Here is a 27,023-nt window from a genome sequence, read left to right as displayed (position 1 = left end):
TTCCCCATTTTATAGATGAGACACAGAGAGTTTAACCCCCAGCTAGCAGTAAATGTTGCCAAAGCAATGTAAACCCGGGAGCTGCATTTTGGGTCAATGACTTAAAATTTTGAGCTTTTCAGTTCCCTCAAACCCCACCATTCCATAATGCCTTACCCAAAGAGTTGACTGCTGGGCCTTTGCAGGGATTTAGTGTTTGGGATTTAAGAGGGATCATTACATTCTCCAAACTAATTTTAGTTCCTTGAAGCTGTAGAGCAGTGTTGCTACTCAAAATACGGCCCGTTGACCTGAGCCCTTCAGAGAACTGTTTGTTACTGGTCCACGGCGAGACAGGTAGTACAGAAATTGAGAATAAGTGTTTAGGAAACTTTACGGCGATTTTGCAGGTAATTTTATGGCTGTTGACTCTAATGATGAACTGTTTCTAATATTTTTATCTTACCAAAGCATGGTCCACAACTAATTGGAAATTTTTTAAAATAATAAGTTGATCATTCTCTACATATACTTTTGTAAGCAGATAGGGTAGTGGGTCCCTGGAAAAAAAGAACTAGATCCAGCTTTTTTGACGTAAGAGAAGCCATTTTAGGCCTAAGCCATTTTGTGATCCAAGCCTGGCCACAATGCTTGCCACTGAACAGGTGTCAGTAATAAGGATCTTAAAGGAACAAAAGAGCAAATGACTGTTATCTGGCAAGAGAAGAAACAATAGCAAAGATGATAAATCAGTTGTGAAGACTCCCAGCTCCGTTTCAATGGTGAAGATTAGCCTGAAGCACTCAACCACCAGATCAACTGGAACCTAAGAGATGATGATGTTGGCCTTTTCTCAGTCTCAAGTGACTTCAATCAACTAAAGCTTGGACTCCGTCAACCTTTACCCCAGTTCTATGCCGGCGTCTCCTCTGCTCAAGCCCCTTCATGAATGGCATGAACCCTTAGCTTAAAACTTCCCCAAGTTCTCTGCTTGGCAGACACTGCTTTGGGAAAGATTCCCCAGCTTCCTCCTTACTTGGTGCCAGTAATAAATCTTTCCTTCTCCTGATCTTTACCTTGGTTGTCTTTTGATTCAACTCCCTCTAAGAGGTGAACCCAATTTTCTGGTCACAATTTGAGAAGCACTGTTATAAAGCTGTTTTTCCGGGACAATTTTACCAAACTCTAAGGATTTCTTCTGAGGTTAACTTCCCCAGTGAGACATCAGATATTTTTCCTCCTCTTTTTGCATCCATTTTATTATATAGCGCTATCATAATGATCAGTAAAGCGAACATAAAGAATATAAAAATGGCTCCTTGAGACTCGAGGGCGGCGGTCCTGCGCCGGGCGAGGAAGCGCCTGTAGCCTCTCAAGGGCCGCAGGGGTGTGTAACAGGTCGCCTGCCGGACAGAAACGCTTGACAGCCCCACGGGCCAAGTCGCGGGCGCCTGCGCGCAAGTATTAGCTCCTCCCTCCCTCCCTCCCACCCCACGGCTGAGGGTGTGGTCGGGAAGAGGGACCCTGAGGCTTCCCGAAGAAGCCACGGCTCCGCCTCGGCTTCCGCCAGCTGCGGCGTCTGGAGAAGATCGGGATGTTGTCACTTCCGCCGGAGCCGCTCTCTGCGTCCGGGTCGCCTGCTGCCGCTGCTGCTGTGGCTGAGGGACTGGGCCTGGGTCTCACCGTCGGAGGGGAGCGGGCTCCGCTCGGCGCTACCTTCTGCGACCTGGCCGTCAGCCCTGCGTCGCCGGCCTGGAGGGGCGAAGAAGACGAGGAGGCCAAGGGTTCCTCCGGGGTCAGTGCGACTCGGGAAGGCTGGGCACGGCGGGTCTGAGCTGGGAACAGCCCTGGGGTGGACGGTGGGGACGTCCGAGGGGCGCGTATCCTGGACCGCCCGACAGAGGAGCCCAGAGCGGTATCCGCTGTAGGAGGCGCCGCGGAAACTGCCCGGAGGCGCTTCCCGGATCCCCGCCCCGCTTAGGCCCCCGCCCTTGGCCAGGCTTCTGTTTGCTTTTTGCCACCCTTGCGTCCCCCCCGCTTCTCCCACCCCTTTTCCGTTTGTAGGGGTGGTGCCCTCTTCTCTGCCCCTCTGCACATTCCCCGCTCTGGGGGCAGTGACTGGGCCACGTTGGTCCCTTATTTGTCACCAGCGTTGGTCTTGGTGCAGAACAAAGAAACTTGGACGTCCAATGTGCTCCACACCCTCGGGGAATATAGACACGGAAGCGGCATTTGTAATCAGGGCTTTAGTGGACCTTGATATGTGAAAAGCCCAGTTCCTGCGTGGATTCAGACACTTGCCTTTTACTTCCGTACCTGGCAAAAGTGGTTTGAGTTTCTTGATGCTACTGGAGATCTACTAGAGCAACTCCTATTAAATCAGAAATGTATTTGGGTCTGTTACGTTGCTTTGAAACTTTCCCTTGGTCTTCCCTGTTCTGGGCAGCTCTTTGAGAGCACGGCTTTTGTCATCTAGGTAGTCGTAGCGCCTTCCATATAGTTAGTTCAATGAAGTGTGATTGTGTTTTGGTGGGTTTTTTTTTTTTTCGCACTTAAAAAAAAATCAGGCTATTTCTCCTAATGCTTAATTACTTAATTTTTAAAATTAAACGTATTTTTTCTCTAAAATTATATAAGAATTTCTGCCATTTGTAAATGGGTGTTGTTTCCTCAAAATTATAACTGAAGTTACCGTGTCTAGTTACCCTACAGACTGTTTTCTTAGGATTTTGCATATCTCCTCCTTAGTTCTTATCATTTTACATTTTCTCCATACTCTCTTTTTGATTTTCATGATCTCCTCTATTGCAGCCTAATATTGTTGGGTTTAGACAGGAAGTATGACAGGTCCACTTCTGCAAACATGGGGCTTGAACTAGATCATCATAAGTCCGTGCTATCGTAGTCTTTAGGCATTACAGGACCTTTGAAGCTAAGCGTAGCCAAATCTGGCATTGCAGCCTTATTCTGTAGAAAGTTGCCAGTGAACTGGAGACGGTATGCTGTATTAGAAACAGTCTAGGTCTAATATGGAAACCAAAATGTAGTGTTATTTGCCTCATATATAAGATAAAATGGGGATAATAACATCAGTGTTTTATACGACACAAAGTTTTTGGGTGGGATGCATGAGATGATGGATGTACAAGTGGTTAGTAAAGGGGAAAAGCACTCTTTGGGAAAGTAGTTCTCTTCCTTCTTCTGGTGTAATGCTCGTAGAAGGAGCAGTGGTGGAGAAAGGCACCTAAGAAAGGAAGTATATGGATAGCCAGATCCGATAATTTAACTTTGGCTGATAGTGGATCAAAAGATGCTATGTGAAGTTTGCATCCTATAAAGCAGAGTGCTAGTATAATGTGATGATAATAATATTCCAAAGTTATAATTTTATGTTACATCCAATATTTGTAACTCCACAGCAAAGTGTTACAGATCAGTTTTTAGACTTTAATCTTCTTAAAGGTCTCAGAGCATTTCCAGTACGTTCTGCATACTGATAATATAATGTACCTTGTATAGTTGGCATAATTATCCTGTGCTTTATCTTCACAATTTTGAGAAACAGCACTATTGTAATTTCTCTTGAATTTTGCGTTAACATTTCTGATAGGGTGTTACATTTAATTGCGATATATAATTGACATGACTTTTTTTTAGTTTCAGGTGTACATCATGATTCGATATTTGAATATATTGCAAAATGATCACCACAATAAGTCTACTTAACATCCAAACTTAGTTACAAAATTTTTTTTCTTGTGATGAGGACTTTTAATATTTACTCTCTTAGCAACTTGCATATATCTAATTCAGTTTTATTAACTATAGTCACTATGCTGTACATTACATTTCCAGGACTGACTTATTTTATAGCTGGAAGTGTGTACCTTTTGACCCCCTTCATCCATTTCACCCACCTCCCACCCCACGACCTCTGGCAACCACCAGTATGTTCTCTGTATCTATGAGCTTGGTTTCGGGGGTTTTGGGTTTTTTTCTGTTTTTTTTTGTTTTTTGGTTTTTTTTTTTTTAAAGATTCTACACATAAGTGAGATCATATGGTGTTCGTCTTTCTCTGTCTGAATTATGTTACTTAGCGTAATGCCCTCAGGGCCCATCCATGTTGTTGCAAATGGCAGTTTTTTTTAAATAGCTGAATAATAGTCCTTTGCGTGCGTGTGTGTGTGTGTGTGTGTGTGTGTGTGTGTGTTTATTCATCGATGGACACTTAGGTTGCTTGCATATATTTGTTATTGTAAATAATGCTGTGAATGTGAGGGTACAGATATCTTTTCCAGTTAACGTTTTCATTTTCTTCTGATAAATACCCAAAAGTGGAACTGCTGGATCATATGGGAGTTCTGTTTTTAATTTTTTGAGGAACCTCCGTACTGTTTTCCATAGTGGCTGCACCAGTTTACATTCCCATCGAGGATTCCCTTTTCTCCTCATCCTCGCTAACGTTTGTTATTTCTGGTCTTTTTGATAATAGCCGTTCTAAGGTGTGAGGCGATATGATGATATCTTTGTGTCATTTCATTCTTAAAAACCTGCACGACTCTGCTCTCAAGGAAACAATGACAAGCATATAGGATTTTTACAGGTGTTTTGGTGACCTTCCTAAACACATAGGCTGGCCTAGAGCATTTTCTTGTAGTGCTACCGGTATTCCCAGCTTCTTAGGAAAAAGTGAACATAAATATTTAGAATGAAGCCCTTTCCTTTAAATGGGGATGTGAAAGCCTTGCCTAAACATTTCCTTTCGCCACATTGATTTCAGCATACGTGTTGGTTATTAGCACCTATTCCAGCATCTAGGTTAAACTACATAATAGTAAAGTTGTCACGTAAAATTGTAAGTTATAATTCAGGCAGTTCTAAATATGATCTTAATATTTAATTTTTGCTTAATTGTTAGGCTGCATGGGGAAATCCCCGTTTTCATCTTGGTTGAATTTACCACCACACCTCACTTAGGTCATCTACTGTTTTTGAATTTGTCTCTGTGACCTCCACTGCTAACTGGCATAAGTAATGATGTGCCACCGCTACAACACATTTGTTGAGAAATCAGGGTATTCCTGTTGCATTTGGTTATTTTAACAGTTGGCATCTTAAAGTATTACTTCCCCATTCTGATTTACCAAATCAATGAACAAAAAACGGGAAACAGCCGCGATTAACTTGTGAATCAGCAGTATCCTGATTTCCTTCAGAGTAGTTGTGCTTATATTGCTCCTTTCTTGTTTCCTGTTCTTACAGCTACTGATAATGTACTTCTAAGAACAGTCCTCTCTCTGTCATTTAAACTTTACCTAGTGTACTTTTCCCCTAAAATTTGTGATGAAATGGTTAAGAGTGAATCTGTATTTCTCTCTCCTCCTAGGTTTCGTTTAACTAGCTTAATTAATTATCCCCAAACTAAATATCCATGTCCATATGCTGGGGTGTATTAACATCATATGACTCAATGATATTAAAGTAAAAGTTGAATGAATCAGCTAAATGAGCTGACAGACTCTGGCTGTCTGTGTCTAGAGAAGTATTTTCACGTCGTTGACTTGTTCACGTGGTAAAGCAGCTAAAAGACATGGTTTATCTTTTAGAATTTCACAAGGTATGTATTTTCTCTTACAAACAAGGAATAATTTTACCAACAGAAATAGACACTGCTTGTATGTAGCTTGCCCCAAGTATTTTCACAGCTCTTTTTGAGGGGTAAAACTTAACAGGAAGACTATTTATGTAGTTTAATTAGAAAAAAATGCTTAAGAGGTTGAGCAAAACAAATGCTTACTATTCAGTGCTAAACCTTACAATTAAATGTTTATTTTTAAATTTAACTAATGTTTAAAGACTCATTATGTGCTGGACACTGTGCTAGATGTTGGGACTATAGTGGTAGCAACTTCCAGTCACTGCTTATATTTTTGAAATATTAAATGTTTTTCTGAGTATGTGGGGTATTTGAAAAAAGATACTCAGAACATCCTAATATTTTTCCAACACCCAGTAAAAATGTGAAACTAAATAATGAAAGCTCTGATTATTAAGTCTAGGCAAAAACATTAATTCACTTCATAGTGAGTATCAAAGATTTGAAAAAACACTGAGAAGTGTAATGAATTTAAAAGTTGAGAGACTTCCCTGGTGGCACAGTGGTTAAGAATCCGCCTGCCAGTGCAGGGGACATGGGTTCAATCCCTGGTCTGGGAAGATCCTACATGCCACGGAGTAACCAAGCCCGTGTGCCACAAGTACTGAGCCTGTGCTCTAGAGCCCGTGAGCCACAACTCCTGAAGCCTGTGCTCCGCAACAAGAAAAGCCACTGCAATGAGAAGCCCGTGCACCTCAACGAAGAGTAGCCCCCGCTCGCTGCAACTGGAGAAAGCCTGTGCGCAGGAATGAAGACCCAACGCAGCCAAAAAAGAAAAAAAGTTATAAAAGTTGGAATAGACTGTCAGTGTTCAACCTTTAGTAATAGAATGCTGCAGTCTCACTTGAACATGAATTCTAGAGTAATAAGTATTAAGTATTTGGGTTTTATTGATCATAATTTGGGGGTCTTTTCTAATAATTCTGTGTTCTAAATAGAAAATTATTTGTTAAAGTAGGTATCCCTTTTTTGTTTGTTTTCCTCTCTACAGAGAGTAAGAGTTGCTGTCAGAGAACAGTCTATGAAGTGGTCCTTGAAGGTGTGTCAGATTACTTTATAGGTTATGTATCAGAAACAGAGAAACTGCTAAATAAGTCAAGATTATTATATTTTAAGTGTGTTTTCCACTCATTTCTCAAAATTGCCTGGCTCAGTTTTTCCCGGAGAATTAAAAATGCCTTACTCCTATGTATAAATTAACTGACTTTTCCCAGCAAACATGTTGGTGAAGAAAAGACAGCATTTGCTTTTTTCTGTTTGCAAGTGGTTCCTCAAAATTTTAGACCTTTTGAGAATGTTTGAAATCTCTTGAGCATAAGTAAGAATTCAAACTGGGAAAAGAGCCTCCCAGTCTTGGCAGAGATATGAATTTAGTTTATTATGTGAAATCTAACACTTTAGAAAATTTCCAATGTAATTTTGTTGTTGTTGTTCTGGAACATAATGGGTTTTTTGGTACAACTTTGTGTATCTCTTGAATGTTGTAATGACACAGCAGATAAGGCAACCATAAAATATGACCACAAGTTATACATACATGGTTTTAAAAGTTAAATAATTTAGAAGGATTTACCATGAATAGCATCTTCTCCCCCTCCCACCTTATTTCTTCTTCCACTGGTGTCAGCCACTTTTAACTTTGTTTTAAAACTGCTAGTGTTAACTAGTAATACTTTCTATCTCTTAAGACATCTATGTTTTACTTCTTTTTTAAAAGATACCTTTAGACATCTATTGACTTATTCTAATGTAAGTGAACTAGATATTCCGTTTATACCTCTTGCCCCCTAAAGTTGTCATGATTTTTGTTGCACTGTTAACCAGTTGATGTTAATGACTTCTTAAATAATATACTTAAACCTGTATTTCTTATTCCATCAACCATATCAAACTCTAGATCCTTCATTTTGTAAACTGAGGATAGTGACACCCACATCCTTTCTCGGAAAAACTGAAACTAAGTTAAAACATGGAGTTGCGTGAATAGAAATATTCACTAAATTCAGTGTCTGAAAACTCATGCTAAACTACATGAGAAAAGCTTATTATAGATATGAAGCAAATCAGAACGTAGCATAATTCATTTACTGGACAGGTACTGAATAGCCTTCTTTAAGTGGCTCAGGAATTATGTCATTGGAACTGTAGAGAAGTAATATAAGAGACAGTACACCACTTGGACTCTGCTGAATCAAGCGAGTCTAAATGCTATTTACCTAGTGTTCAATTTCTAGAATTAACCTCTCTCCAAAGGACAGAAAATTTAATTATGGGTGTAGAATAGAGCATATATTTATTTACTTTTATTATTTGTGCCCCCCATCCTGCAAATTGCTTTGACATAATTTACAGTACCTAATAAATTTTAAATCATGTCCTGGGGCACACATGCATATATGCAAATGGAAGCAAGTACTTCACTGCACAATACCCTTATTACAAACAGTAATTACTAGAATATATACACTCTGTTTTCTGTTCTAATTCTTGGGGGGAAAAAGTTGTAGTTGCAACCAACTAAATTTATTTCATGATCAGGGTGGAAGTATGAACTAAGGTATAAGATTATTGCATCTTTTCAGCAGATAAAGTGAAAAATAAGCCTATAAATTTTTTTTTCTTTTTTACAGGACCTTGGCTCTCTGGATTATCAGGAGCTTGTAGTTGACATTGAGTCCAGGCTGAGGATGGAAGGTGTTGAACTTAAGGAAGAATGGCAAGATGAAGATTTTCCAATGTGAGCAATGCTTTTAAATGAAAACAAATAAATAAAACTTCACAGTTTCTTTATTGAGATGTCACTTGCTACAGGGGTCCCCAACCCCCAGGCCACGGACCACTACCGGTCTGTGGCCTGTTAGAAACCTGGCCGCACAGCAGGAGGTGAGCGGAGGGCGAGTGAGTGAAGCTTCACCTGCCGCTTCAGTGCTGCTCCATCGCTCGCATTCCTGCCTGAACCATCCCCCCACTGCCCCTCTGTCTGTGGAAGAATTGTCTTCCATGAAACCGGTCCCTGGTGCCGAGAAGGTTGGGGATTGCTGACTTACTAAATGAATATCGGGCTTCTTAAAGAAACCCAGTGTTGCAAAGTATTCATTTAATACTAGTAATAGAGACTGAGGGGTTTCTAGGGGAAGATGGTCTTTAGAAGTCTATAGGAATTGTTAAGTTGTATGCTTTTATTTTCAGAAAAAGCTTGTTAAGTAAACAAAGAAGAGCTTTCTAGGTTATCTGGCAAGCTACCTTGACACATTTGCATTTGTGTTTATAATTGTATTGGCACCAGTTGGGTTAAGAGAAAAAGAGCAAAGGCAGACTTTATATTTAAGTGATGCTTCCATGTCATCTTGGTCAGAAGACCATCCCAGTGCATAAGAAGGTTCCTTAGCAGTTGGAATATGGACAGCTGGTGAGAGTACTGACTCATTGCATAGCATAGCATGATAATAGTAATAAAGAAATGTAGAGCTCAAAATATGTAATCATCATTACCATATTCCCATTGTGAATGACAGTTCAGCTTCATTATACATTGTATCATGCATCACATTAAATTCATGCATTTGAAGTATATTTGTTTTGTAGATTAATGATTTTTTAATTTGTAGTTGTATTTAAGAGCAGTTACATAAGGAATATATATCTACTTTTATGTGTTGCTTATGTAAATATGTAAGTCAATTCAGACAGTCTGAAAATTTTCTTTAACAGTGGTTTGTAAATTACTAAACCTTAAGAAACATTGGTTTATTCAGTTTTGCACATAATTGTTTCTATAAGCTATTTTAATAGATCTTTGAACTTCAAAAACTTTTTTTTAAATTTCTGGATTAAAAATTGTGTCTGTGTGTTCTAGACCTTTACCGGAAGATGATAGTATTGAAGCAGATATAGTAGCTGTAACTGGATCAGAGAGTCAGCCTGGTAAGAACTTGACACTTAGTGATAGACTTTAACTGTGCTATTTTTTGAACACATTTCTTTGTCAAGATAAAAAATATACTCAGTTTTTATTCCATCATAGGGTGCCAAAGGGTAATTTGAATGTTTAGGAAAGCATTTTTGGATTGCTTTGGAATACTTTCCAGAAACATACCTTTGAGTTTTAGAAATTTCAACCTTAAAGGGGTGAGAGGAGATAATTTTTAATAGTAAAAGGTGACTATAAGGTCTGCTTCTGTTATTTAAAAAGGCATATCCTTGCTGGGATGTGTCACCTTGCTGTGATACAGAAGCAATAGTGATCAAAATCCAAAGTTTGTAAATAAGTGCTTTGGAATTGTGTTTAATGTTATTTTCTCAAGAATAAAGTGATTAAAGTTTTTCTCTTATTCAGTTTATACATCTAAGCATTTTTTCTAAATATATCTTTCACTTTTTTTTTTTTTTTTTTTTTTTTACCCATTCCAGGCTCACTAGAAGTTAATGGCAATAAAGTGAGAAAGAAACTAATGGCTCCTGACATTAGCCTAACCCTGGATCCTAGTGATGGCTCTGTGTTGTCAGATGATTTGGATGAAAGTGGGGAGATTGACTTAGATGACTTAGATACACCATCGGAGGACAGTAATGAATTTGAGTGGGAAGGTAAGTGTTTCATTATTTTTACCTGATTTTTATTAATGAATGTTCGTGTTTATATACATACATAGTGGCATTTTCATATTAGGATAACTGGAAAAACTTAAAACTTGATCATGAAACCAGCTAAGGGATTTTGTTGAAAAAAATCAATGGCTAAGGGATTTTGTTGAAATGTTATACTTTCTAAAGTTCATATATTTGTTGCAAAGATATGAAATTTGACTAAACACCGAATATGATGGCTTTCAAAACTGTTTATAGTAGATTACACATGTGGCTCTATTTTTTTCTTAATTGCCCAATGCTGTAAACTTATGTGTTTCCGTGTTGCTCCCAATATTGCTTGATAATTATGGCATGTTCTTTTATTCAGTAGATAACTAAGAAGAAAAGCTTTGAAGAAACTTATGCTTTAGGGAATGTGCTAAAAGTAGTTAAGAATTTGCAGAGAGGGAGTTCTGAAGGGAGTGTTTTTTTTTTTAGGGTGTTTTTTTTTTTTTAAATAGGTTTGCCTGATAGTGCTGCACTTTGTAAACAACTACCTTGAATTAATGTATTCTCCTAGCCTCCACCCTTATATTCTTTATCATTAGTTATTTGGAATTGAAAGGAATTGGCATGTGTTTTGCTTTGATGCTTTCTTTAATTAGATAACTGCTGTCTACAGTATCTTTATAGCTGTTAATAATTTATATATGTTTAGTTCATCTTTAAAATGGTTTTTATTTCAAAGCAGTGTTTATCACTAGTTATGTTATCTGCAGTAAAGAGTAAGGTCCTTAATGTGCTGTTATCTTTTGCTCCTTTTTTCTTCCCTGTTTCACTGGTTCAGTATGCAATCCGGTAACAAGCAATATTTTATATAAAGATACTGAAATAGTTTTCTGCCTATGTGTTTTGTCTCTTCTTTCTTTAATGCTGCTGTAGTCATTTCCTGGAAGGATATTTTCCGTTAACAGCTTTGTCTTGGAAACAAACAACTAACATACAGTAGGTTTCCCCTTCCCCCATCTTTTGGTAAGGACTATGATACTAAAATTTCAAAAATCATTGCTTCATTAAAAATCAGCTAAAGTGCAATCTTAAAATGTAAATTATACCTAATCATTGGTGCTTGTGCTTTGACTAATGTCAATTTAAAATAGACTTTTGCATGTACACTTCAGAATATTATCAATAATTTTGTGCTTTATAAGACTGATCAAATGAGAAATAATCATTGACTCGTTAACCACTTTCTATCTGGTATTATAATGTTTGGGGAATAGTTTATGTGCTCAACAACAAAAAACATTGGCTCCCAGAGAGTTGTTTTAAGTAACCTATAGTGGTAACTGTCTGTCAAGGACAATGTTGTAAATAGAATCTGGAAAGGCATTGTAGGGCCAGTGTACTAAGATTTTGATGGCTGTATGAATTATCGTTTCTGAATTTGTGGATGTACGTTGTACTGCGATTAGGTCCTTTCTGAATTAAGCAATTCAAAAAAAGTTAAAGAACCATGATTTCCAAAAACAAAATGGCCTTATATCAAGAATAAGCCTTTTCCTCTATTACGGAAGAAATATTTAAAATTCCACACACAGGGAACTCTGTTCAGTATTATGTAACAACCTAAATGGGAAAAGAATCACTTTGCTGTACACCTGAAACTGTCACAACATTGTTAATCAACTATACTCCAATATAAAATAAAATGTTCAAAAATAAATAAAATTCCACAAAAGGTATAATAAAAAAATTCTCTGAACAATCTAATTAGATAGTAAAGTGGTTAACATGTAATTTGATTTTTATTTTATAAATAATAATCTGTGATTCAAAAACCTTTTATTTTGATAGATGATCTTCCGAAACCCAAGACTACTGAAGTTATTAGGAAAGGCTCAATTACTGAATATACAGCAGCAGAGGAAAAAGAAGATGGACGACGCTGGCGTATGTTCAGAATTGGAGAACAGGACCACAGGGTTGATATGAAAGCAATTGAACCCTATAAAAAAGTTATTAGCCATGGAGGTAACGGTTACCAAAGATTTTTTAGATTTTTTAACACAATATCAGAAATCTGAATGCTTAAGAGAATCTCTCCTTTGAGGTATTACATAATTTTGAAAGCATAATAAACATCATGTCCTTTTAGAAATGTAACAGGTTTGAAGTAAAAGGCTAAAGCCAACATTTAAAAATTGTTAACACGTGCATACAGTAAGTTCAGAAGGTGTAAGAGTGTACAGTGAAAACTGTCTCCTTCCACCCTTATCCCTAGATACCCCTAAATTGGGACTTTCTCCCTTTTTTATTCATTTATAATTTATATACAGTGGATTACCCTAATCCTTTTTTTGTAGCATCTGCATATTCCTTTTTTTTCCACCTTCATTGAGATAAAACTGACATAGTGTATAAGTTTAAGGTGTAAAATATGTTGATTTGATACATTATATATATATATATATTTTAAATATTTATTTATTTATTTGGCTGCCTCGGGTCTTACTTGCAGCACGTGGGATCTTTTGTTGCAGCACGTGGGCTTTTTCGTTGCAATGTGGGTTTCTCTTTAGTTGTGGCCCTCGGGCTCAGTAGTTGTGGCATGTGGGCTTTAGAGCGCGCAGGCTTAGTTGCCCCACGGCATATGGGATCTTAATTCCCCAACCAGGGATCGAAAATGCGTCCCCTGCGTTGGAAGGTGGATTCTTTTTTTTCTTTTTCTTTCTTTCTTTTTTTTAAAAAAAGTTTTATTATTTATTTTATTTATTTTTGGCTGCATTGGGTCTTAGTTGTGGCACACGGGATCATTTGTTCCAGTGCGTGGGCTTCTCTCTAGCAGTGGCATGCAGGTTTTCTCTTCTCTAGTTGTGGTGAGCAGGCTCCAGGGCGCCTGGGCTCTGTAGTTGTGGCACGCAGGTTCCAGAGCACATGGGCTCTGTAGTTTGCGGCACGCAGACTCTCTAGTTGAGGCACGCGGGTTGCCCCGCAGCATGTGGGATCCTAGTTCACTGACCAGGGATCAAACCCGAGTCCCCTGAATTGTAAGGCGGATTCTTTACCATTGGACCACCAGGAAAGTCCCTGGAAGGTGGATTCTTAACCAGTGGACCATCAGGAAAGTCCCTGATACATTATATACTGCGAGTGATTGCTACCATAACATTTGCTAACACCTGTATCACATCACATAATTACCATTTCTTTTTTGTGGTGGGAACATTTAAGGTCTAGTCTACTCTTTTAGCAACTTTCAAGTACATAATACAGTATTGTTAACTATAGTCACTATGTGGCACATTAGTCCCCAGAAATTATTCATCTTCTAACTCGAAGTTTGTACTTTGATCAACATCTCCCCTTTACCCCCAGCCCCTGGTAACCACCATTTTAGTCTCGGTTTCTGTGAGTTCAGCTATTCTAGATTTCAGATACAAGTGACATACAGTATTTGTCATTCTTCTGTCTGACTTATTTCACAAGAAATGCTCTAATCTTAAGTGTACAGTTCACTGAATTTTGATGATTGCCCATATAACCATATACACTTATAATCTACACCCCCAGACAGACAGAACATTTTCATTGCCCCAGAAAATTCTCTGGTTCTCCCTCTCAATGAATACCCTTTCTCCAATAACCACTATTCTAATGCCTACCCCATGATTAGTTTTGCTTGTTAAAGAATTTTATGTAACTGGAATCATAGTTTACACTCTTGTCTACTTTCACTCAGCATAATGATTTTGATATTTAACCATGTTGTTGCATGTATCCATAGTTCATTCCTTGTTACTGCCGGTTTGCTTATCCATCGCTATTTTGATGGCCTTGTGAGTTATTTTCCAGTTAGAGCTATTATGATTAAAACTGCTGTGAACACTCTTTTTTTTTTGTCTTTGCCATTCATTTGTTCTTGGCGGCGGGGGAGCTGTGTTGGGCTGCACGCAGGCTTTCTCTAGTTGCAGCGAGGGGGAGCTACTCTTCGTTACAGTGCACAGGCTTCTCATTGGGGTGGCTTCTCTGGTTGCAGAGCACAGGCTCTAGGCACAAGGGCTTCAGTAGTTGCGGCTCACAGGCTCTAGAGCGCAGGCTCAGTAGTTGTGGCGCACGGGCTTAGTTGCTCCGCGGCATGTGGGATCTTCCAGGACCAGGGATCGAACCCGTGTCCCCTGCATTGGCAGACGGATTCTTAACCACTGCACCACCAGGGAAGTCCCCTGGTAATGTTCTTATACTCTTTTGTGCTTATAAATACAACCTAGCCCTTTAAAATATGAATCTTAATTTGCCTTAAAACCCTGAACAAATCATTTAGCTTTACCACAAAGTAGAGAATTAGTTCGTTCCACATTGTTTTGGAACACCCACTTTGCATATTTATGGAATATATAAAAATAAGGCTTTGTTCCTTAAGAAATTTACAAGTCAAATGGGAAAAGCTATGAAGTGCATTTATAACATCTATCAGTCTGACTGTCTTGTATGTAGAAGTTTACATAGTCACTGTGTAAATAGCACCAGGATGTTAGTGGTAGTCAAAATACAACTCTATAGAGCATGCCATACTACCTGAAATCCTCCTAATTCAGGACAGGGGGCCACATAGGTCAAGCAGATGGGTTTTTTCACATAGTCATTTCTGCTTAATTTACCCTCTGCCAAATGCATTCTGCTTATTTCTGTAGTCTTCATTCATCTGAAAGCAAATCTCTTGAATATTTGCAGTTACATTATTCTGCCTAATTTAGTCTTACTCAGTGAAGAAAACAGGATAATATGGATCACGAAGTCCACAGACATGTATTAATTCATCTAGTTCATTGGAAGCAAGTTGTGAGACCTGCCTCATTGTTTAAACCTAATATTTTTGAGAAATAGCACTTTATTTTTTTAGGAGAAAATAACTAGGGCCATTTTATCCTATTGAGTTACCACAAGGTGTTTTGTGACTAAGGGATTAAGCAAGGTAGTGAATATTCTAATGTACTTGAAATGTTCCTTTTTAGTGCATGTTTGTAAACAATAGGAATGAAAGTTAAAGCAGAAGTATTTGTTGCTGGTTACAGCTTAATATCTGTATGAGAATTAAAACATTTATATTTTAGAGATTGTAATTAAAACATATATTTTAGTGCTGTTTTTCTTCACTTAGACTTATGTCAGACATAATCTTTTCTTACTTTTTAATACCCTAAAAGCTACAAAATGCTAGACATTGAATGTAAAACTATTTTTTAAAGAGCAACTACTTTAAGCAGAAGTTGCATAAGAATGTTTTATTGCAGATGTTGTATCTGGTTGGATTATTATCTACCTACTTGCTAAAATAAGGCAGCTTTCTCAGTATGCTAATTTAAGTGGATTTCTGGTTTTTATGCCCACTCTTTCCTCTTTACATTTTATTCTCTTTTTGAGAAGAGAGGATTTAAAGATCTCTTTAAGACTATACAGGGTCAGAACAAAAAAACCCCATACTTTTTGATTCAGAAATGTGTGGAACATGCACCACTGTAATTTATCAACCATAAATGATATCCCCTGAAAAATCTTCAGAGTATAATCATGCTGGTTTCTTTTTCAGGATATTATGGGGATGGATTAAATGCCATTGTTGTGTTTGCTGTCTGTTTTATGCCTGAAAGTGGTCAACCTAACTATAGATACCTGATGGACAATCTCTTTAAGTAAGTAGATCATCACAAAAATGTTTGGACAGAATTGAGTACATTCGATCTCCAGTTTAAGGAAGGGAACTTTATTTAGCTGGGTAGAAATTATTGGGTTGGCCAAAAAGTTCGTTCGGGTTTTTCCATAAGATGTTACAGAAAAACCTGAGGGAACTTTTTGGCCAACCCAATATAAATAATCCTAGTTCTGATTCCTTAAGTCTCTCCCTTGGCATTATAAAAACTATCCATTTTCCAACTCAACAGAAGAATTGTCATTTTAAAACTGGAAGAGATATTACAGATTATGTGTTCCAACTTCATTTTACACTTGAGGACACATTAAGTGCTTTATTGGGGAAAATTTCAAACATATACAAAGGCAGAGAGAAGTATATTAAATCTTTGTGTAACAATCACCCAGTTCCACAATTATCAGTTTATACTTTATTCCCACAAATACCTCCCCATGACATAATTTTGAAACAAATCCCAGACATCATCTCATTTATAAACATTTTAAGATGTATTTCTAAAAGAAAAGAACTTTTTTTCTTTAAATAACCATAATACCAACTAATGCTGTTTAAAATTTTTGCTCTCACTGAAGGGAATTGCGTTATTTGGATAACCTGGTTTGGTTCTGCATAGCAGTGTTTCTAAGACTTTATTTTTACAGGTACGTTATTGGCACTTTGGAGCTGTTAGTAGCAGAAAACTACATGATCGTTTATTTAAATGGTGCAACAACTCGAAGAAAAATGCCCAGTCTGGGATGGCTCAGGAAATGCTATCAACAAATTGATAGAAGGTATTGTAAATGCAAGTGGAAAGCTAATCTGAATAATGTTTATTATGTCCTATTAGATTAAATTTTATTTTCTGTTGCCACTTAAAGTCACCATGTATTTCTTCAGAAATTACATTTATTAATTTCATAGTAAGTTTCTATTTTCAAACTTATAAAATAGCTCTTTATTTCTCCTTTGTACCACATCAAACATTTTCCTATAATTTACATTTTGGGAAAGGATGGAGAATTTAGTACATTTCCTATTTTATTACATTCTGGATTTTGCCTCATTTATAGTGCTTAGTATATTTTGTTACTTAAGACGCTTATTTAGGCGTAATCTTTCTTTGGAATGAGATCTAGAAATGTATTCTCCTGGGAGTTAGTCATCCGTGCTAATGGAAGGAATTTTGATCCTCTATTTGGTTTGATTTGACCACAGCTAATTCAAACTAGGTTCATCAACTCAGATCCAGTAACAGGTTTCTCTTCATACCTGAACATGACATTGGCTGGTTCTTGTGATTTTTTTTTAAAAATACTTAGTCATCACTGTAAGTGTGAAATATGATGATAAAAACAGCAGTTTTTATTTCATCTTTTTTTTTTTTTTTTTTTTTTTTTTTGCGGTACGCGGGACTCTCACTGTTGTGGCCTCTCCCGTTGTGGAGCACAGGTTCCGGACGCGCAGGCTCAGCGTCCATGGCTCACGGGCCCAGCCGCTCCGCGGCATGTGGGATCTTCCCGGACCGGGGCACGAACCCGCGTCCCCTGCAACGGCAGGCGGACTGTCAACCACTGTGCCACCAGGGAAGCCCTATTTCATCATTTTAAGTTGTCTAGGATAATGCTTTTAACTTTTAATCAAAATTTTAGACTCCATAAGAATACATTAGATCTGATTCATGTTGCCTGTTCCTGTGGTGATCTCTCCCCTCACCTTTCTGCCTGCCCAGTGCCTTTCATGGTGTTGAAGAAATTAATAACAGTTTCCCCTCCATCCTGAAAAATGAGAAGAGCTTACTTCTATATTCAGTATTGGCTTCTACCCCTGGTTGACAGTCTTGAAGACAAGTGAATGTCTACTAGGAGACATTTAATAACAGGCTACACTGTGGACATAAATTTAGGCAAATGAAGTAGAGTTCATTTCGTGGCAGTGGGAAGGACCATTGGAATTCAGGAGTGCATTTTCTTTTGTTTGTTATCTTTTGTTGTCTTTAGGAATATCATATCCAAATGACAACTCTTGAATGAGGATTTTTTTCAATTTTTTGTATAGACTTGCACATACTTACTGATGTCTTAGCTTTTCTTCTAGCATTAGAATTTGTAGAACTTTTAAATTTTTCCTTTTTTTTTAAACTCCAGGTTACGGAAAAACCTAAAGTCTCTAATCATTGTACATCCCTCTTGGTTTATCAGAACACTTCTGGCTGTTACAAGACCATTTATTAGGTAATTTTCTGAGAACCATTGACTCTTAAAAAAACCCCCACAGACTCCTTGTATGAATTTCTTGTCAGTTCTCTTGGTCAGAAATATTAAGGTAATTATCTTTATTTCCTTCCATAGCTCAAAATTCAGCCAAAAAATTAGATACGTCTTTAATTTGGCAGAACTAGCGGAACTTGTCCCCATGGAATATGTTGGAATACCAGAATGCATAAAACAGTATGTTTTGTTTCATTTCTTTAATTGTATTGGATCTTTATATTTTGATGTGCAAGAGGTAAATATTTCAGTACCCATTCTTTCTCCCTTCATATATTATAATTATTTTATAACTGCTCTTGTTTTTATAACAAAGAAAAGGGGAAAGAAGACACTTCCCAACACTTTCCCCATAAGTCACCATTTTCTTCAGGCTATCAGTTGAGGAGGAGGAATTGTTTCTGGTTTGGTTCATTTATATTTTTAAAGATAGTTACAGTCTTAAGAGATGGTTTCTTGATTGGTTAGTACTAAGGAACATTCTCCAGACTTGAACATGCTAGTCTCCAGATTTGAGTAAGCTTGTCATGGCATCAAATAATATTATTAGGGAAGTAAAATATTTATATCAGTCTAACCTTAATACTTTCCAGTGGCTGGAGTTTGTTCTGTTTACCAAATTCACTTTCTAACTTCTAAAAGGAATTGGTAGAACACTGTTAACATAAATACTTGAGTATCACAGTGCTATAATATAGAAAAATGTTTCTTTGTTCTATTAATGTGAGGTTTTAGTCTGTTGAATGTGTCAAAACCACATTTCTTAAGTCAGTTCTGACTTCCTGTATAGTATGTTAAATATTTTTGGGTTTGCCTGCAAACTTACGAGTTTATTTTTAGTGCCTTTTTTTGAGTTTTTGTTCATCTTCATAACATGTATGTTTACTAAAATAACTCTTCCCTACCAAGGTATGAAGAAGAAAAGTTAAAAAAGAAACAGAAAAGGTATATGCACACCTTGACTGGGTTGCATCTAGACTAGTCCATTTGCATTGCACAGACTAACTCTTCCTTATTGGTTGGTTAGCTCGTAGACAAAGATAATAGCATTTGTAAATATAAATATACCCCAGGATTCAAATATAGAGTGAATCCAAAGTTCCTGATGCTGAGTATGGCTTGGATTCACTCTGTTTTAACACCATAATAATGCCAGTTACAAAATAAAGACCATACCTCCTCCTCCCTGCTTTTGGTATAAATACTGACAGTAAATTCCTAAGAATACTATTTGGAAAACCAATTATTTATAATACCTTACCAGTTTCACCATACTTTAAATCTCTAACTTGTGCTTTTGAAATATTTATGCACTTTTTTAATGTATCAGTTTTCCCCCCTGGGGTTGATGATTATATTTGCAATGCACATATTCTTTGGCTAACCAACATTGATTTTCTTGTATGCTTAAATGGCCTGCTAACTAGTCAAATTCTACATGTGATAAAATACCTAAAAGTTCAATGTACCATTTAATAGTTAAACACTCTGCTTTCCATCTTTAATTTAATTTTGAATACTTCTGCTTTGAGCATAACAAACTGTCATCTGTTAATATCTTGGCATAGAAGATGAAAGGCAAGTGTATAAAATAGTTACCATTTTATATAGTAATTTAGAAAATTATAGGATTTAGATCTAACTTGTTAATGGATTTTTAAAATATTAACAACTAAATTAGCAAAACAGTTTGATACAGTCTCATAAGAGTTAAGGTGAGAGATTTGTATGTAGTTACCATTTGGACCATTGTAAGGAACTGGAGCTGGAATATTCTTAACTTTGAACAAATTTTGGCTCTGTTGATGAGCAAGAATTCTGTTGACCATGTGATAGAGTCATAGCTTTACATTTCTATGTGACACTTTACAGCTAAACATTTTAAGATAGAGATAAGGACAGTGATTTTAAATCTTGCTAATTTCTCGTTCCTCTCAAGACATTGGTGTGAATTTGCCAGACAAGTGGCTGAAGTTTAAAATGTAGTCTATAATTGTAGAATATTTTGAAGCCAGCTGCTTCATGGATTTCAAAATGAATTGCCTTTGTTGATGAAATCTGCTATGTTGTGCCTTTTTACAAAATTCTTAGTTAAGTAACTTAGGCATCAGAAAAAAAGTAGAATTGTACTTTTTATTTAAATGTATTGTTTGAAACCTACCAATATTATTTTATCTTGATTTTTTTTTAACTTTTGTTTCATTTAATCTTAAATAGAATCATTACATATATCTTTTAGGCACTTCTAAGTTTTTGTACAAAATTTCTTTAGCCTTGAAAAATAATAAATCCTTGTCAGCTTGAAAAGGGTAACACTCAAGTTTTAAAAATAGAAGGGCATGTTTTTAAAACCAAGTTAACAGAAACTGCATGGGGGAGCTTATTACCCAAGGTGAAATTTCTATGAGTACTGGTGATAAGGATTCAAAAGTGAGTGTGCTGAAATATAGCAGTTTTAAATGTTTTAGATGTTTGTTTCAAATAACTCAGTGCAAGTGTAGCCAGGTAGATGTTGACTGTTAAAATATTTGAACAGAGTTTAAAAATAAAGTGATTATGAAATTAGTTCATACCGATATTTCACATGTTGAAAAGATTGATGTGTTTTGCATGCCTTATCAAGAATATGTACCTTTCAAATTTTTGTTACCAATATAAAAAATATTTTAAAGTGTTGTTAATCTGGCTTTACCACAGGCCAAGGCTTTTAGATCTGACTCACTAATGTTCAGGTGATTGTAGTAATGGAAACAAGTGTGAAAAGTATCTTCGTATATCATACCAAGTTGTTTTAAACTCTCCTCCATCAGTGATTCAAACTACTACAAATATAAATATACAAATATAACAGTAAGAGATTGTTGTACATTATCTGTGAAGGGTTGTCTATAATTTTTGTGTGGTAATTACATAATTCTTCTAATCCCCACTTGCCTAAATTTTGATGTGATCTCTATGCATCCCACTCCTGATCCAGTCATATTTTTAATCTACATCTAGATACTTCTGATTATTAAATTCTGTGGCTTCTTACTATCAAGATAAATAAAAAGTATTCACATTCTAAGTGTACCAATAAATTTTGGAGAATAATTATGGCACCCATAAATATGTACTTTTACCACTGAACTTAAAAGTTGATCAGTTGATGGCATTAGTGGCATTTAAATATTTCAGTTAACATCATTTTGGAGGGAGTTATTTTTCCTGCCACTCAGATCACTTAGCTCCCTGCCTCAGCCATGCTACAGTTCAACATTTTAATATGCCTGTTGTAATTTGAACTTTTAATAAAGTTTATATGCATTTGTATATAAAGTATCTTACAATCTTTTAAAAAAAACAAGTCACATTCTTGCCAGTGTCCTCTTGCCTTTAAAAATTATCTTTCCTGGTTGGGAAAATGTTTGGTAACCTTTTTACTATGTCTGCTTCTTTGCAAAGCTTTGTTTTTAACAGAATAATAATCTATGGTAAAATTAGCCATTATTTTTAGAAAGAGAATTGTTCATTTGCTGTTATCTTATTATCTATATTGTTTTTCATTAAACAGAGTTGATCAAGAGCTTAATGGAAAACAAGATGAACCGAAAAGTGAACAGTAAGTTTGGCATCTAGTCCAAACACGACTGAAGAATGTGCTGATGAAGCAGTGCTTTTTTGCATTTATAATGCATTTATTGGTCCTGATTTTTATGTAACCTGTTACAAAACTGACTTGACTTTTTCTTAATGGACTTTTGTATAAGGGACTGTTCACTGCTGTACTGGTTTGCAGATCTCTTGAATTTAGCTCTTTACTAGCTAATTATATTGTAATCATTTTATATTTTATATTGCTAAATAGCAGAGAACCACACTTTATATAAAGCAGTTTTTGCATTTGTTTATTAAATGATGCATTTTCTTCAGTAAAATATTTATATGCCTAAATGGAAAAGGAAAGAGATAATATATATTTTTATGTTTTTGAGCAATATTTTTTAATGTATACCTTTCTTATGGAAGAATATGCAGGTAAATAAGACCATGATTTTGTAAAATGCATGTTAAAATTTTTGTTTTTGTAAATGGTTAAATACACTTCCTGGTCACTTAGAAAATATGCTCATAAAGTGAGGGACAGTTAAACTGGTTCTCATGAATACCCAAAGGTCATATACATAATCTAAGTAGATTAGTACCATTCTGAGTTTTTTTCTCACTTAACATTTATTTCTTAATTCAGACACAAATACAAGTGTATTGCACACTTTTTTTTTTTTAAACATAAAGACAAGTCAAAAAGCCATTTTTAGAATTAGAGAATTTAAGAGGTTAAGAATTGGGGTTTGTATATATGTATATATCAGACATTTTATCTTCTGGCCAAAAGTCAGAACTTCATAAAAGTTTTAGGTTTGTTCACTAATGTGAAATAAGCTGTGTGTCCAGGGTATCACTCTCCTGAATTTGTGTGAGTGCAGTGTAATATTCAGAGAATGTGATGAGTTATTCACTGTCACTACTTTTCTTTAGAAAATAGGGGCTGCTTTTTTAACTACTTTCAATGTGGGCACTTTACCAAAATGCTCTTATATCAGGTGTTTGACACAGTCAGATAAGGTGTGTTTTCCCATTTTCTGTTGAATTATGTTGACAGTACTGTAAATTAAGTTATTTTGTAAGTCTTAGAGCATCATCATATTATGGTGTTTTGCGTTTGGTGTAAGCATATAAACTCCTTGTTTAATTTGGTAAGTACCTTGACTCTACATTGAAATTGTATTTATGCCCCAGATAGAACTTAATTACCCAAAAATCATTCAAAAACAACAGGTTGGTCTAATACTGTGTCATATACTTGTGTGACTTATACATTTGGTAAACTTAGGACCTGCCTGATTTAAGGGTCACACCACACTCCAGCCCTTCTTATAAGGTAATTTACAAAAGAGTAGTAAAATTGAGGTGCAGGAGCTAAACCTCTAGGATTTATTCTATCCTAGACTGGCTTTTATCATTGCTGTTTTTAGTGTAAAGTTTTCTATTACAAAAGAGAATTTCCTTTACTTTTTGTCCTCCTCAGTCGTAAACTTGACACAGTAACCCAAGTCCAATTATGGCAGATGCTGGAGGATTCCCAGGATGAGACTTTCCTTAGCAGCCTCCTGACTTCACTTGGATCCAGCTGCTGTAGGCAGATCCTGAACTAATGTCATTATAGTCAATAAATCTAAAGCCATTATTGCTTGCTCAGATCTTAGAAATACTTTGTGTTCAAAAAAGCAAACTAACAGTAACAGTTTAGGCATTCCTTCTGAATTTACGAATAAAAGATCATATTGAATTTAATTGTGATTAGAGTCTATATTTGTAGAGTGCTTTAAGTGACCTTTCATCAGTAAAAGTAGTCTTGCATCTATAAATTTGTGTCTCAGTCAAACCTGGCTGAGCTTTTTAAATAGGTGGCTTTCCTCCACATTTAAGTACCCAGTTCTTCAATTTCAACACGTTACTGTTTATTGACTTTTGCATTTGCAGGCATTGTCCCTGATTATAGATACAACTCGTTACAAAAGTGGTGCATTTTCCTACATATTTTTTTAAAGTAGAGGTAGCCTATATTCTATCAGAACATTAAAATTTAGAGGGAACAGTGATAACATTTGGGATATAACCAAAGGGATGTGCTGTGAATCACTAGATTTAAAAGAATACCTGTTCTAACCTATACCTAGATGAAATCTGGTATGGGGACATGCCCCGTAATGTTTCATAGCTATGAGACTTAAGATCATAACAAGTAGGTCAGAGGAAAAGCATTTATTAAACTGGTTATTTGTAATTACTAGCTATGTGACATTTTCCCCATATCATTCAGTTTTGATTTTCCATTACTGATTGAGGTGAAAGTACATATAATTGTGTTATTTTATCTTTCTGCTGGGATCATGGTTCTAACTTGTTTAATTTGATGCTTATGCCACTATTTTTTGTTGTGTTTGGGTTCTGAGTGCCTCTTTTTAGTCAAAAGTTTCTCTTATAAAGTAATCTGATTGTGTTCTGCTTGGTCATATTCCTTATTAGCACCAAGGGAAGACACTATATTGATCCCACAGTTTAAGCTTAATAGTCTTTAACTGGGGGTGGCGGGAGTATAAAGAAATATGATTCCAAGTAGGGCCTAGCAGGACCTGGAAAGGAAGATAACAAAACAAGGAAGTAAGAGAAAGAAAACTATAAAGGGATAATGAGTTAGCTAAGATTCCACTGAATGTGTCCTTGTTAAGGGAAGTGCTGTATATGGCAGCGGTTGGTACCATTTTTGTATCAATCAGGAAAACCTGCAGGCTACATACAGAATATGTGAATAAGACTGTGGAGTGAAGGGGGCAAAGGCTGGTAATACTTACAGTGAAAATTCATATTTTCCTCTGCTTTGTCTCTTCATACAAAAGCAGGTTTTAAACAGGGAGGGTCAGCAATTACAATGCTCAGAATAAAGTGTAGGGTTACATTACTTTTGACATTCATAGCTGGTAAACATTTAATGTATTGTTCCAAAATGGACATCACTCTTTAGTAACTATACTGAATACTGAAATTTGCTGATTGACAGGTATATATAGGTTGCTAGACTTTCTTCAACTGCAATTCCAGAATTTAAAAAGGTAAGGAATCTGCTTTTTTGATAGTCTTCTTTTAAATGACTGTGTTACTCTGGCTGTTTTTATGTGATTGCTCAGGGAATTTGAAAGTGTTTGAATTAAAGGAGAAGGGGCTTCTTAGATTTCTTCAATTGATAGTTAAAAATTAGCGTTAGGATATGTCCAGTTTCCTAATGAGATTGGTAAAGTTGTGTATAAGGTGACAGTAGCTTCATCCTTTTGCCCGTGTGATACGTGATATGTGGAAAATTGCTAACATTGCTCCTACAGGAGGAGGAGGAGATGGACTGAAAATAGGTAGATATGGCTACCACATTCAGTTTTGTTTTCATGCCTTTTTTTTCTCATCCTGTATAGCTATTTGAGAAGTGGATCACAAATGTCAGAAGGGTGGGATAGCTAGAGGAATTAATGTACTTAAGAGTTAGACCAACTATTCTGTTAGAGTTTATCTTGTAGGAACAGGGATTGTGTAATTTGAGTTGCTGGGAGAAAGAGTTAAGGACTTAGACTTGCATGAGAAGGTCAGCTGGTAAGAGAAGTGGGAGATTCTCAATGTTCTAATAGTAAGGAAGAATTACCTGGAGAGCCTTTCATCCCCCTCTTCCCATCCCAAGATCCTGAATGAATTAGAATAAACATCAGTGGTGAGTCCCAGTAATGTAATCCTTTAAAATTCTCAATGGTAATTGAAAATAATGTGTTGACCAGCAAGGAGTGACACTAAAATTTGAACAGAACTGTTACTTTGTTGCAGCTATATATGATAGATCTACTTAATTTCTTATGTTTTGAGAACTACTTTTATGAAAAGTTTACATGAAGCACTTAATATAACACATCAAACACCAGAAGAAAATCAAAGTTTAATGCTTTCATGTTACTAAAGAATTATTATAATATCTCTCTAATTCTATTTTATAAGACATTCTACAAGAGGTTAAAACATTTGCATTTTGAAATTTTTATGCGTTTTCACATTCAGTGTGGCTAAGGAGGAACTTGGAAAATAATGTTAATTAGCTACTCTACTGCACTTTTTGTATTTGAATTTTCTGGAGTTATGCCCCTTAAACAGTTTATTTACATAAAATAGCTAGTAAATATTTGTGGTGTTCAGGGCACTGACTTGCACAGCCCTTGGGGCACATGGAACACAATTCAGAGTTCGCTAGACACTAATGCACTTTGATATATATTTCAAAGATTAATACATTTTTCTTACCATAAATTCACATGCTGTCATTTAGACACAATTAATGTACTGTGATCATTTACCACTGTTCAGATAATGTTGCATAGCCTAGTGCTCTCCTTTTACAGTGAGAGAAATTCAGTTCTGAAGACTGTGTGTGCAAGATGTTGATGTGGTCCCTGTAAGAAATACTAAGGTTGGTCTTGATTTACTAAGAAGATGTAATATTTTCTTTTCCTCTGACTTGTTAGGAATACAATAACTTGTGTCCTGATTTGTTGCACATCGTATTTTTGCAACGTTAATGAATTTAAATAAATTAATTGTAAAGTTTTGGTTTCGACTCATTTGCCACATTTTTCTGTCTCCCATTTCACTACTGAATTTTTACAGAGTTTATCTTGTAAGCTTTTCAAATAGTTTTAGACCTTTTGTTTCTGTCGTTTGGGTGCTGCTTCCTATTCAAGGGGGTGAAGAGTTCATCCTGCTTCAATTTTAAACATTATCTTAACTATAAGCACACTTTGTATTTCATAGTTTAGAATTATTTTAGTTATGGGGAATCCACCAATGAAATCAGTTCAATAAGTGGCTGAAAACACGGCATAAAAAATAACCTGTTTACTCTGTGGACCTGCGCAGAGGTTCAAGTTGGTTGCAGTTGTTTTGCATTTACTCCTTAATCACTGTTCCAACTGCTTAACGGCAAACAGCTGTGCACATTACTGCTGCCTTTAATCCAGTTAGGATACCGTTTGGGATTACGTAAACGCAAATACAAACTGAAGTATTTGTCTTGCATTAAGCATAAATTTTAAATACAGATTCTCCCGAATTGAAATTCTGTGATTCACAAACTAAACGCTTGCAGGGTTAAATGAATTGCCGCCCTGTTTCGTTAAGAAATACTTGGCTATAAACTTAAGAATTTGTCTTCAATTTTGTATTACTGGGTCTTCAACAGTATTACGCTGAACACACTTGAGAAATAAAATGTGACTGCCTTACATTT

The 27,023-nt window shown here is 36.2% G+C and overlaps 1 protein-coding gene across 3 annotated transcripts; it reads left to right on the top strand.

Moving 5' to 3' along the window:
- Positions 1-1,575: 1,575 nt before the first annotated feature.
- On the top strand, positions 1,576-26,354 carry BNIP2 (BCL2 interacting protein 2). Of its 3 annotated transcripts, XM_082618486.1 has the most exons (12): positions 1,576-1,774; positions 6,627-6,674; positions 8,266-8,372; positions 9,492-9,559; positions 10,046-10,222; positions 12,062-12,238; positions 15,795-15,897; positions 16,559-16,690; positions 18,044-18,130; positions 18,248-18,346; positions 19,076-19,111; positions 21,720-26,354. In XM_082618486.1, exons 2-12 carry the CDS (start codon positions 6,657-6,659, stop codon positions 21,769-21,771), a joined length of 1,056 nt encoding a protein of 351 aa, XP_082474612.1. In that variant the 5' UTR covers positions 1,576-1,774; positions 6,627-6,656; the 3' UTR covers positions 21,772-26,354. The 3 variants fall into 3 exon arrangements, with proteins under 3 accessions (XP_082474612.1, XP_082474614.1, XP_082474613.1); XM_082618488.1 differs by lacking the exon at positions 6,627-6,674; XM_082618487.1 differs by lacking the exon at positions 19,076-19,111.
- Positions 26,355-27,023: the final 669 nt, after the last annotated feature.

The sequence above is a fragment of the Mesoplodon mirus genome, assembly GCF_964341445.2.
Source record: "Mesoplodon mirus genome assembly, chromosome: 4".
Lineage (NCBI taxonomy): Eukaryota > Metazoa > Chordata > Mammalia > Artiodactyla > Ziphiidae > Mesoplodon > Mesoplodon mirus.
This window is presented reverse-complemented; position numbering and strand designations above follow the sequence as displayed.